General features: G+C 32.6%; 3 protein-coding genes across 5 annotated transcripts in view; 2 read left to right on the forward strand and 1 right to left on the reverse strand.

The window, feature by feature from the left end:
- The window catches only part of LOC106107776 (UPF0605 protein CG18335-like), a 10465-nt gene extending 4945 nt beyond the window's left edge, over window positions 1-5520 (forward strand). Inside the window, exons 4-7 of the mRNA XM_013288778.1 lie at window positions 393-447; window positions 797-935; window positions 4946-5044; window positions 5263-5520. Of these exons, the coding sequence (XP_013144232.1) occupies window positions 393-447; window positions 797-935; window positions 4946-5044; window positions 5263-5332 (363 nt within the window). The 3' untranslated portion in view covers window positions 5333-5520. The remainder of the gene's footprint in view (window positions 1-392; window positions 448-796; window positions 936-4945; window positions 5045-5262) is intronic.
- LOC106108040 (probable elongator complex protein 3) lies at window positions 1164-4760 on the forward strand. Its single transcript, XM_013289116.1, has 7 exons — window positions 1164-1831; window positions 1917-2081; window positions 2535-2649; window positions 2883-3133; window positions 3404-3569; window positions 4027-4239; window positions 4547-4760. Exons 1-7 carry the CDS (start codon window positions 1269-1271, stop codon window positions 4739-4741), a joined length of 1668 nt encoding a protein of 555 aa, XP_013144570.1. The 5' UTR covers window positions 1164-1268; the 3' UTR covers window positions 4742-4760.
- A 167-nt stretch (window positions 5521-5687) lies between the features above and the next one.
- LOC106108041 (kynurenine--oxoglutarate transaminase 3) lies at window positions 5688-11590 on the reverse strand. Of its 3 annotated transcripts, XM_013289118.1 has the most exons (10): window positions 11452-11589; window positions 11221-11379; window positions 10292-10445; window positions 9883-10009; window positions 9509-9618; window positions 8196-8439; window positions 7714-7880; window positions 6808-6994; window positions 6162-6325; window positions 5688-5756 (listed from the first exon to the last, which is right to left on the reverse strand). In XM_013289118.1, the coding sequence occupies exons 2-10, from the start codon at window positions 11274-11276 to the stop codon at window positions 5697-5699; spliced, it is 1269 nt and encodes a 422-aa protein (XP_013144572.1). In that variant the 5' UTR covers window positions 11277-11379; window positions 11452-11589; the 3' UTR covers window positions 5688-5696. The 3 variants fall into 3 exon arrangements, with proteins under 3 accessions (XP_013144572.1, XP_013144571.1, XP_013144573.1); XM_013289117.1 differs by having other exon boundaries at window positions 11221-11590; XM_013289119.1 differs by lacking the exon at window positions 5688-5756 and having other exon boundaries at window positions 6208-6323; window positions 6805-6994; window positions 11221-11590.
- Between the last annotated feature and the right edge of the window lie 1657 nt (window positions 11591-13247).

A 13247-nucleotide genomic window follows, 5' to 3' on the forward strand; every position in this document is an offset into this window, starting at 1 on the left:
ATATTAAAAAAGGTCAGATATTTCTAAATAGCTCTTTGTATTTTTAACTCTCTCTCTCTCTGTCTCTCGCATTCCCTAAATTTAAAAATAGGGTTTGAAACTTGTTAATTCATCATAATTTTGTTTTCTTAAACATAATTAGGCTAACTAAAATATATGGCTTTATTTTTTTTTTCTTGTGCGATCCAAAAAAAGTATTTTTCGACGTTTTTAGAAAAAATAATAAAACCTTGAGCGAATACTCTTTTGAGTTTTTCAAATTGACGTTTCTGAAGCTCCTTAATGCGTAAAAAAATTAAAAACCAATAGTGTCATAATTTTCGATATGTTTGATACGTTTTGATTTCAATAGTTGTTCGTAAATTTTTTGTTCAATGTCCTATGCAAAACTTCATTCCTCGTTCGTACGCAACCAAATATGGGGATATAACCCCGCTGACTCCGTGCGTAAGTAAAACCACGATTTTGCACTTAAGTTCCATATTCGGTTTTAGAAATCTGCATTGTTACAAAATAGGCTATAGAAAAAATGGTTTCTCTGCGCTAAAAGGTCATAAAATAGATATAGGAGGCTTACCTAATTAGCAACTGGCCACCCATTCAGTATTTGTTGTCGGTGTAGTGTTCTTGTTCTACAAAAATTGTACTAAAACTAAATGCCATATGTAAATGTAAATGTACCTATTAAGTTAAGACTCCCTATTCCATTCCTTTATCAATGATTTCTTTGTATTTTACACCCATGCTGCTTTTCGATGTTGAAGGAGGTTAATTTTTGATTTTTTCCTTGTTTCAGGTTTTACTGGCCATGTGCCGTATGGTTTTCAACGATTTGGCGAATCATCAAAAAGACTTACCAATTCGGCGCTTTGTGATTTCTCTTCTAACTACAGAAGGAGACAAAGTACCGAATGGGCACCTGTTAATGTTGTCAAGTTAGTAACAATGTTGAACCCTAATTTTTTTTTGTGTTTATTAATAAATACGTTTATTACATCTTTGCTACCTCTAACAAAGACGGTAAAACGGTTTTTATTTTTCTTGTTTTATACCTATTTTCACGTAAGATTTTATCCTAATTTCTCCCGATATCCAAACCTTTGTTTGGTATGTCATAAAAATAGTGCTTGTCACTGTCAATGTCAATGTCAAAAAGCGGATGTCAAAATTAAACACATTTGCTATCGTATCGCAATTCGCATTATTTATTACGTTTATTATAAAGCCGTATATTTTCATTTGTAATTGTTCTTCAAAATATAATTAAAATGACTAAAAAGAAACCACATCCGAATCTTTCCAAAGAAGAAAAAATGGTGATAGTGATATCAGAGATTATACAAGAATTACTAATAGCGCATCGTCAGGGAAAAGATGTTAACCTCAACAAGATGAAGACGAGAATTTCGTCTAAATACGGATTAGGAACATCGCCTAGACTTGTAGATATAATAGCTGCGGTACCAGCTGATGCTAAAAGTATACTTTTACCAAAATTGAAAGCTAAACCGATACGAACTGCGTCTGGGATTGCAGTCGTAGCTGTGATGTGTAAACCGCACAGATGTCCGCATATAAACTTCACTGGGAACATTTGTGTATACTGTCCCGGTGGCCCTGATTCGGATTTTGAATATTCCACTCAGAGTTATACTGGTTATGAGCCAACTTCTATGAGAGCGATTAGAGCTAGGTACAACCCTTATTTACAAACTCGGCATAGAGTGGAACAGTTGAAGCAATTAGGACACAGTGTGGATAAAGTTGAGTTTATTGTGATGGGAGGCACTTTTATGAGTTTGCCAGAGGATTATAGAGACTATTTTATAAGGTAAGTATTTAAGATTCTTGTTCATATTGTATAAGTGCTTTGAATTACATAATTTAAATGTGTGCTCAGTGTGTGAATGTTATAGGAACCTACATGATGCGCTGTCTGGACATACATCTGGTAGTGTGTCGGAAGCAGTAAAGTACTCGGAGAAGGCAAAGACCAAGTGTATTGGTATTACTATAGAGACCAGACCTGATTACTGTCTGCAGAGGCATATGAGTGATATGCTGAACTATGGATGCACTAGGTAAGGTTAAACAATTGTCTTTTAACAGTGGTAGAGCCCGCTTTAACATCTTCGCATGAATGGGCCTGCTCACCTGGTGTAATACCACAACTACACAGAAAACAGGCGTGAAGTGGAAGCAATTCTGCGTTTCGTCTGATGAGTGTGGTGCCGGAGGCCTAATTTTAGTCCCTTTCCCTTTACACCCTTTTCTTAAGACGAAAGGATGGGAAGGAAAAGTGGATTTGACGATGGAGGAGACGCATAGGAAGGGGAAATATCCCCTTTATGTGTGTCTCCTCTTCCGTCAATTAAGGGTAGGCAATGCATCGGCAATTGCGGATATTTATGGGCAGCGGTCGCTTTTCATTTCGTTGGATTAAAGTATACTCTTTACCACAAGTTTAGTAGTGGAATAAAAGCCTACAGCCATTTTTCTTATGTAGTGTTTAATATTAGGCTTAAATTTTACAGATTGGAAATTGGTGTGCAGTCAGTATATGAGGATATTGCTCGAGACACAAACAGGGGTCACACAGTCAAAGCTGTCTGTGAAAACTTCAACTTGGCTAAAGATGCTGGTTATAAGGTGATTAATTTGGAATCGAGCTTTGTGTAATTTGTATATCTTACTAAAAATTATGCGAAAGTTTAGATAGATGCACTTTCTATCTCAATTTTTTTTTAACTTGCACTCAAAGATTACCAGTTGCAAGCTAGTTTACTTATACATTAAGAATACTTTAAATTTTCACAGCTTATATAGTTTATAACTTTTTAATTATCTTAAAATGTATTTCGATAGTTTTTTTTAAATTCCAGATTGTCGCCCATATGATGCCAGATTTGCCTAACGTTGACTTCGAACGTGACGTGGAACAGTTTATTGAGTTCTTTGAGAACCCCGCATTTAGAGCTGATGGCTTGAAGATCTATCCAACTTTAGTCATAAGAGGAACTGGATTATATGAGTTATGGAAGACGGGGAGATACAGGAGTTATCCACCGTCAACTTTGGTTGATTTGATTGCTAAAATATTAGCTCTGGTGCCACCATGGACTAGAGTTTACAGGTAAATATAAAATCAATAACAATATGAGGCAATTAGCTAACTACAAACATTCTTTAGATAAAACTGGGTGAGTGTAGCGGAAGAGGAAAAGCGAAGAAAGTATGGATGGATTGTGTGAAAGAGGATATGCTTAAGAAAGGAGTGGATTCAGATATGACGGCTGATAGAGATGTATGGAAGAGCAGCACTTACTGTGCCGACCCTCCGTAAGGGATAAGGGCAAGTTGATGATGATGATGAATTAATACTTTTTATTTAAATTTATGACAGAGTACAACGTGATATACCAATGCCATTAGTGTCATCTGGGGTAGAGCATGGCAATTTAAGGGAACTAGCGCTAGCCCGTATGGCAGACTTGGGTACGGACTGCAGAGATGTACGTACCCGAGAGGTTGGAATACAGGAGATTCACAATAAAGTGAGACCGTACGAGGTAAATGTTTAATTTTTTTTTTGTTGTTAACTGTAAAAATGTTGCTTGTTTTTTTGTTGAAATTGTGTTAGTTACTTGGTTTTTAATTTTCTGGGTAAACTATATGATAAGGATAAGGATTTATAACTAACTTTTGCCCGCTACTCCGCATATGCGCGATTTAAATTAAATTCTAATTGTGAATAAGTCCACATAGTGATTATGTAATATTCTAATGCCAGAGGATTTTTTTAATTTTGTATACTAGTTTTTGATTTCATTTTTTTACTTGTACAGTGATAATGTAGCTCTTTATTGGTGAAAGAATTTTTGAAATCGGACTAATAGTTTTTGAGTTATTACAATACATATAAAAGTACAAAGCTTTCCTTTAGTAATATTTGTGAGATTTTGCTTTACAATTAATAGTGACTCTATTTACGTTCCAAAAGTGATTATATTCTATATCTCATTCTAGGTGGAACTAATACGTCGTGATTATGTAGCCAATGGTGGCTGGGAGACATTCCTCTCCTATGAGGACCCGGACCAGGATATCCTGGTTGGTCTGCTGCGGCTCAGGAAGTGTGCTGCTGATACATACCGGCCAGAGTTGAAACCCGGACCTAATGCTAACTTCAAACAGTGCAGTATTGTGAGGGAATTGCATGTTTATGGTTCTGTTGTCCCGGTGAGTTTTTTATGTTTTTTTTTTCACTTTTAAATTGACTTCAGAATGGAGTTTTTTTTGTTGAATTGTTGCTATTTGGTCCCACTTTCAAAATTAAAAAAAACTACACAGCAGTTTTTTAATTTCTTTTAGTGTAACGAAAGTTGGAAATGTCTCTTATACTTAATCTATGTAAAATAAACATTTTTGTATTTCCCCAAGAGGTGGATTCCTAACCTGTAGGTAGATTTTAATAGAAACTTTGATATTATGTTCTTATAACGTCAAAGCCCTTAATTTTTTTTTAATTGTATTTTTCTTTTTCCAGGTAAATGCTCGTGATCCGACTAAATTCCAACATCAAGGTTTCGGTATGCTGCTGATGGAGGAGGCGGAGAGGATCGCGCGCGAGGAGCACGCCTCCGACAAGATGGCCGTCATCTCCGGCGTCGGCACCAGGAATTATTATGCCAAGATTGGATATCATCTAGAAGGACCTTATATGGTCAAAATGCTTATATAAATAAAGATATTTTACAATATATATTTTTTTATTTTTGCTTATTTTTCACAAGGTTAATTTGAATGATTGGCGAAAAAATTGGGAGTTTGTTATTCTTGGTAAAGATTTTTTTTTAAATATTTACTCTCTATTATACATTATTATTTTCTTTGCTTCTTCTATTAATTGCTTCAAAGATTTTTTACATTTGTATGATTTTTCCAGACCCGACCCTCCCCTATCGATCAATCCTACTGAAATCTACCACAAGCACGTCGGTATGTTGCCAAACTACGCAGGACATGTGCCCGGCTGTATTTTCAGGTATTTCTATATAATTTTGGACTGTAAAACATGTTTTTTTTAGTCCATGCACAAAAAATCCTTGTTGTTACATTAGTTTATATATTTGCTTTGGTAGAATTTTCAATTATTTCGCAACTTTTTGGTTTTTGTTAAATGAATTTTAATCCAATGTTATAATATTGGTAGATCACATTTATTTATATTATTTCATGTCGTGTTTATACTTTTTTTTTCAGATTTGGTAAAACATATGGCAATGACACGCGAGACGCGAAGCGATGGTTGCGCGGGGATTTTAAACCGTGAAAATGTCGCTTATGTAATATTTTTAGCATTTTTACCAACTTTTTTGATAAGATCCTTTTTATTTCGTACAATTTTAATATTGATTTTTTTGGAAAACCAATTCGGCTACAAGTGTTGGATAATGAAATAACAAGGATCTGTTTTTTTGTCATTTTTATGACAAATATAAATGTAACTGATTTTTATAATAAAATGAATTATAAAAATCGGTATAATAAATGATTTTTTTATAAGCTTTTGTTTTATTTTAATTCTCACATTAAAAGGAAGTTAAAAAAGACTTCAGTAACAAAATATATATTTCAAAATGGTTATAGTTTTTTTACAAAATATTACAATTCATACATTTTTTTTCTTAATTAGTTTACTTCGATGCGTTCCAAGTCTTAAGCAGTTTTTCCGTCAGGGCCAGATTTTCATCTTTCTGTTGATAAAAATTGAATTAAATTATATTAATTTATTACACATTTTCATTACATTTTGCATATTTTTTCAACTTTAAAAAAAATATAGATATTTACAATTTTTGCTTTAAATTAGGTAAGATTTTTACAAATTCCATACTTTTAATTAAAACAGAATTTTTACTCAAAGCGATATAATTAACAACAAAATGTTATTGCTACATTTTTTTAGTAGAAATAAAAAAAATAGCTAACCTTCCTAATATTATAAATGTGAAAATTTAGATGAATGGATGATGAATGTTTGTTAGAGTTTGTAGCTTAAAAGGTTGAACGGATGAAATTTGGCATAGATGTAGAGGATAGTCGGGAAGAACACATTTTTTTTAATACCACGGATGGAGTCGCGGGCTAAAGCTAGTTACCTTAATAAAGCAGAACCTGGCGAAGTCCTCTCCCAGCGTCTTGTGTTGTTCCGAGTAGAACGCGCTGGGCGGGATGGCCAGCACGCCCGCCTCCTTCGCAAACTTCTTTGTGAACCTATAATCTTTGTATTTATCCTGTTCACTAGATAAATCGATTTTTTTACCTGGAATATACAAAAACAATAAATTCCTGCGTTTCTTACTGAGATCACACTGATGATTTTTTAAGGTTATTTTTTTTAAATTAATAGTTTGCTAATTACTTTTATAGCAGAGGGGGGGGGGGAATTCAGAAATGCTTCAAAGGTTCAGTCTTGTAACTCTTAAATGTTAATTTATTCTCATTTGAAATTACTGTAAAATTGCTTTTTGTTTATTTGTTGGTAAATCGTAAACAGTACCAACCTCAGGATAAAAGTCCCCCTCTTAAAAAACAGAATCGTAAAAATCATCACTAGTTTAATTATTTACTTTTATATAAAAAAACTCATATTTGATTAAGAGTTCATTAAGTGGCTAAATATCTTTAAATAAAAGTATTGAAGTTTTCAAATACATTTTTGGCTCTAAAAATCTTTACGTAGGACATAAAACTAGGCTTAGACATAAAGAGGCGCAGGGCTTATTTTAGACATTTATCTAATACCTAGGTTGGTCCAATCAGCAACAATGAAGTATCCTCCATCGGGTATGGTGGGGTTGAAGCCGTTCTCCTTGAGGGTCCTGACGAGGAAGTCCCTCTTGGGCAGCAGTTCGCGAGCCAGAGAGTAGAAATAGCATTCCGGAGAATTGATACGTGATAATTCTATTTCAAACGAACGTGCTACCGCTTCCTGATAATAAAAACACAATTTGATTAGAAAAAACTCAAAAAATCATAATGTTACCTGTTCATTAAACGAAAGCAGTTTTATATTTTAGATATTTATTTGCTAATAATGAAATTTAATACCGTGAAAAGTTAGATACAGTCACATTTTTAAGTTTAGACAAGAAGCAACGTTGGAAAAAAGTGAATTAATATGAAAGTGTTGCCATGTTACAAAAGTCTTAAATTACTAACATTGCACAGACTACAAAAAATACATGTTCAATATGTATTACCAGTAACATTACCTATAATATATTTGAATGATGTCACATTTTAAAATTGCTGTTTAGGCTATACACAAGACAAAGTTTTAAAACAAAAAAAAAACTGATTCGTTATCAATTTTTTTTTACACTTTATTTATTTAAACAAAGGAAATACATACTTTTTATAAAAAAAAACTACATTACGACGGCCATCTTGACAATCACGCCTTTTCTCACGATCATTTTGATAAAACCTTTAAGTGAAGGCTAAAAATTACGACGCAAAGTAACTTAGGCCTGCTACACACAGTTTTATCTAGGCATCCCAATCGATCAGATTAATCTAAAACCCATTTTGTTGAACTGTTTAATTCACAGTTTTGCTGCACGTTCGATTTATTAGAACGAGTAGCTTTAGCAACTAAAATCAGCGGATTTCGATTACATTTCCTAGTGTGCGAGATGCCTAACTCACCTGTGTAGGCGTAGGGCAGGTATACACACAGTTCTGGTGCACAACTTGCAGGTTCCTCATGAGGTTAGCAGGGCAGTACGCCCAGCCGATCTTCCAGCCCGTCACTGAAAATGTCTTGCCCGCAGACCCAATAGTAATCGTCCTTTCCCACATATCTGGCAGTGTTGCTGGAAATAAAATCTAGATTCAGACAGACTTTACATTCTAGACTTTAATGGATTATAGGCCAGCTAAACATGCAGAAATTTGACAATTCAGAACAATTTAATCAACATTTAAAGTTTATGATTAAGACCTTTTTGATGCAGATTAAAAAAACTTTAAAAAAGTATAAACAATGTTACTCAGAGATAACATAGCTATCAAATGATGAAAGAATTTTTGTAAATAGCATAGTAGTTTTGAAGTTTGCCAGTAACATAGAGAATTAAAATTATTTCCGAACAATATAAAAAGTATAGATTTATTATATAAAATCTTACCAATTCTAATATGCTTGTTAGGTTCATATACCATCCATTCATAGACTTCATCGGATACACATAGAACATTGTGTTTCTTGCATAGATTTGCAATGAGTTCGAGTTCCTCCTTTGTAAACACTTTACCTAAGGGATTGTGCGGAGTGTTCAGTATTAACATTTTAGTCTTATTTGTGAACAGGGAACTGAGTTCTTTCTCATCAAGTACCCAATCTGCTGACGTCATATTTTCCTTGTTCGTTTTCTGTAAACCGTATTGTTTATTAAAGGTAATTCATACATTTAATATTACTCTTGCACAGAAGCTTTGCTGATGACCGCATTATGAACCAGGGAGGGAAGCCCCCCTAATCTAGAGAATCGAAAATTTTAAGATACATAAAGGATTAAGTAAAAAAAATTCTTTCAATTTGTATAGACCCACATATATAAAAATGTCAAGAATTGATAAGCATTCTCTTTGGAAAAAATACTAGATCCCTTTGATTACCCCCTTTAGATCAAAATGCTGGTGACGCCCATTGACCGTATGACGTCACATGTCACTAAAGGTACTGAGCAATTTGAGAGTGAGACATGTTTACTGTTAACGGTAAGGAGTCATTGGGAAGTGTATACTATTTGTGTATTTATAACTAGGTTTTGACTGCAACATTTGTTTCAACACATGTGTTGAGACAAAAACAGAGACATCAATCACATCAATCTCTGAAGGTGTGTAGGCTTTACAAATTTAAGTTTTAAATATGGAGATAAAATTGTCATTTTCATCTCTGTCTGTAATTATTATGGAAGTATTTAAATGTTTTAGATAAATATAATAAAATAGTGAAATACTGAATTGCCACAGTATATGAAACTGTTATCAGTGCAAACATTATATAACCATGAAACATAAGTCTTGAATTGATAAGATTATATACATTGCTGGCAATATATTCATAAAAGAAATAAACAACAATCTTGACTATTTTTTTTAGTACATAACAATTAAATATAATGTATATTATAGCCCTGACTACTGGTTGCTTGAGTCATCGGATTTCGCAGCCGGTGGTGCTCTATTTTTTATATAATTTATTTTATTTTATTTTTATATCAAATGTAATGTAAAATGTATTGTATAGAAAATAAGAAATAAAGATATATGGAAATATAATGTATATTAAGAGAAAAAAAAATATTTAAACATTAAAAAAACATTTGAAAGGTTCTATTATAAAATAGGTTATTACATGAACTTAAATTAGATTACTTATCTTGTCATTCAAATAATGTCTTTGAGAAATTAAAAAGATAATAAAAAAACTTACTGGTTTCAGGGCAATGAATTTGGGAATCCCTCCAGCACATTTTATCATAAAATCATAGCAATCAAAGAATGGTTCTATCACAATAACTTCATCACCAGTATCTACATGGCCTGGAATAAATTAATTTCAACATATATAAAAAAATGTTCACATGTTTGTACCCAATGTGTTCCTAAACCACTAGACTGACTATAATGAAATAAATACAAGACATTCTGAGTATGTCAGAGAATGTTTTGAAACCATGAAATCTGAAAAAATATTTTTCTTCTTTATTATATTTGTAAAATATTGAATTCTATGTCAGTTCAAAATACTTGATTTTACACTAAATGTTTACTGTGTTTTTTAATTGAATTTAAATATTACCTTACCCAATATAGCTGAGTAAAGAGCTTCATAAGCACCACTGGTGACAAGAATCTCATTGAATGGATCTAATTCTCTGCCTATTAATGGAGAATAAACTTTAGATAAGTTCTGAACCAATCTCGGATGTCCCTGGAAAAATAAATAAGTATAAAGTTTATGTCTCTATACTAAAGTTACTTATGTTGTTCCGGACTAAGTTTTTGTTAAGCTTGTGCTTCTAGTGTTTATTGTATCCTTGTATGTTATATTTTACTTTCTTTTTTTCTTATTCATAGTATGACAAACTTGTTTGACCTAGCTATTAGTGTTGTGTTTTTTTGTATCTATGATTATTTCTGACTGAACTAACTGCTGTAACTTATGGGGCCAAAAAAGTTTGCAAGACTATCTAAATGATCAAGTATTACTCACAAATCCTCTTGTATATTGCATCAGTAGAGGATTGTCACTTGTAGCAATATCAGCCAAGGCTTTAGTGACATGTTTGGGTGCATGGTAATCTGGAAACCCTTGCCCAAGGTTCACCGCTGGCTTGTAATCTGCTGCCAGCTGAATATATTCAACCCTGTACATTTGAAATTATACATATTTGTTACATAAATAGCAATTAAACAATTGTGTACATGAATGGTAATTTTGCAATATCAAAGTTTAAATTAACATAATTTTATATGATGCTTTAAACACATAGAATTTACAACCAAAATTGACAGTCCATTTCAAATATCATAGGAACCATGAAGGTTATCTCTATATATGAAAATTATACTTTCATTGAATTAATATTTAGTGTGTAACAAATTAATAACCAATTAATAATTAGTATTTCTTTCTATTTCTCTGGTCTTGTATTATATTATTGATATTATAGAAATAATAGACTTTGTTACAAGATAAGGAATTATGCCCTGGCCTGAGGTGACCTTAGATTAAAGGGTAGAGATAAAGTAAGTATGGTAGAAGATAGCACTGGCAGCCATGAGTTTTACTGCAAATAATATATAGAAAAAACATTTTCAACTGGCTCATTACCCTTGAATCCATTTTATTTGTTTATTTTTTTTTATTCAATACTTTTTGCACAATTATTACAATAAGTATACTGAAAACTTAGACTACAAGACTTATGCTTACTATTAATGCGATTACATTATAGTTTTTATTAGAATAAGTATACAGACAAGAATTTAAATATTTACGATTCATGTTTTTATATTGTAGTGTTATGTAACTGTCAAAGTTTTACTTTTGTACATAAATATTGAGACAAAAAAAGTATAATTTAAAGTTCAAGATTTCTTTAATATTTATGAAAGATAATACGTGAACACTTTACTTACCACACACTTTTTTCGCCGGCACCGTAGCGGGCTGGGAGTCGGAATTTGTCTGTCATAACTGCAGCAGAAGTATTCAATTTAATTCTTAAAATATTATTTGTAATTGCCACTGCACTTTCGGTCTGCTTCTTAACAGCTGCGTTAAGTAAATGCCTTGACCTAAACATTATAAGGCGTTAAGAAAAACACGACACTAGCAAAATCAAATACTTATCTGAATGTAAATATAACCTAATGTGACATGACGCAGCACAGTTATTTAAATTAGTATTCGTTAATCAGGTTTATATTAAGTAGTATGATGTTTCGTTGTATACTATTTAATATAAAAAGCGTTGTATACTGATACTGCAAAACCGGTTGTGACGTTAACTGTCATCAATATTTACATCAAAGACAAATCATAAATGTCGTAATCGAACGTCAATACGTCAAATTAGTGTTATCCCATGAATTACAAAATTGTCCCATATTAGACGACCGAAAATTAATTTGATTGGTAGTTAAAAAAAAACATTAAAATTAGTCCTGTTCTAATTATGCATTATTAATTTTAACTGTATCTACTATGTATGACAAGAAGTAACTATTTCAGAAGTAATTATTTATAATAACTAAAATTATTTAAACTATTATAAAGAATTGGTCTTTACACTGATGAACGTTTTTTTTCCGGAAATTTGGGAGAAATTATTACTCTTCTAACACTGCAATTCGACCAAGGAAAAGGATAGGCAATAGGTACGATTAACAACGATACAACTCACGTCGTATTCCAGAAGGGTAGGCAGAGATTTCGGACTTCTTTTAGCGTGGTTCTAGTAATATCTCCGTTGTGTTAGCTTTTTAACTATTTTTGATGCATTCTGTATTCTTAAAAGTTATTTGTTAATCTGTGCTATTTATCAATACGTTTATCTTTATCTAAAACAACATTATTGTTAGGAATATATTAGGAAACGGAAGGAATAGTGGGGGGGTAGTTATATAAAATATATGGCATGGCTCGGGCTCAGTTGCAGTCTCGGCGTTCAGTCGTCAACAAGCTCTGTGTTTTACTAGTCTTCACAACGGAAAGTTCGATATATTTGCGTTGTCGCATTAGAGTTCAGTTCGTCTGTTTTAAAGTAATTTACAAGTATTGTTAATATGGCCGTCCGTCTAAATATTACAGGAAGTCATTTGTGAAAATAACTAACAGTTGCCTTTTCACATTGCAATCATGTCATGCTAGATATCACTATATAGCATATCTACCACTGCGATTTAAAAAATAAACAACTGATAATGATCATACAAAACAACGAAGATTACACATTGTTGTATAGATATGATAGTTTACATTATTTCGCTGCAGTGTTTCAACTCTATTAATTTGGAAAACAGCCAAAGGCTTGTACCAAAGAGATATTGGGTGATAATAGCTTTTTGTATTAATGCGTTTCGAACAATATCTGAATAACAACAACGTTGCGCGTCTGTCGGAAAATATTCTTTGTAATAACGTTAATGGCACTTCGTTATAGTACTACAGTGGGGCGATTAATCATTAATAGAAAAAGGATATTATATGAATAATTCAGTATGAAATTATTCGGTTGTATTCCGAAGTTCAATTTATCTTACTTCATGGAACTACATATGAGGGTGATAGTCAGATTGACTGATGACATATTAGTCTGCGTAGGTAACACTTATTCCATATTATTTACTAGCTTTCGCCCGCGATTCCGTCCGCGTGGAATTAAAAAAAAAACAAAAGTAAATGGCCTATGTGTTCCCGTCTATGCTTTACAATTATGCTACATCTAGATCCGTTCAGCAGTTTAGGCTACAAACTCTAACAAACACCCATCTAAACTTTCGCATTTATAACATTAGTAAGAGTAAGATGTAAGATTGCTACATGTATCAAGGGAAACAAGTGGATGTATTCATCCAAGTACGTTTGTTTTATTTCAATGAAAACAATTTTAGGTTACATCGTGAAGGCGTTTGAGGAAATCGAACATCATTCAATTTCCAAC

Source organism: Papilio polytes, unplaced genomic scaffold (assembly GCF_000836215.1).
Source record: "Papilio polytes unplaced genomic scaffold, Ppol_1.0 DF821845.1, whole genome shotgun sequence".
NCBI lineage: Eukaryota > Metazoa > Arthropoda > Insecta > Lepidoptera > Papilionidae > Papilio > Papilio polytes.

Coding starts and splice junctions, on each gene's coding strand:
- LOC106108041 (XM_013289117.1), bottom strand. CDS start 11,387: ATGTTTAGGTCAAGGCATTTACTTAACGCAGCTGTTAAGAAGCAGACC. Junction 8,440..9,508: donor AATTCATTGCCCTGAAACCA/GTAAGTTTTTTT, acceptor TACGGTTTACAG/AAAACGAACAAGGAAAATAT. Junction 7,881..8,195: donor TAACAAGCATATTAGAATTG/GTAAGATTTTAT, acceptor TTTTATTTCCAG/CAACACTGCCAGATATGTGG.
- LOC106108040 (XM_013289116.1), top strand. CDS start 1,269: ATGACTAAAAAGAAACCACATCCGAATCTTTCCAAAGAAGAAAAAATG. Junction 1,832..1,916: donor TATAGAGACTATTTTATAAG/GTAAGTATTTAA, acceptor TGAATGTTATAG/GAACCTACATGATGCGCTGT. Junction 4,240..4,546: donor TTTATGGTTCTGTTGTCCCG/GTGAGTTTTTTA, acceptor TTCTTTTTCCAG/GTAAATGCTCGTGATCCGAC.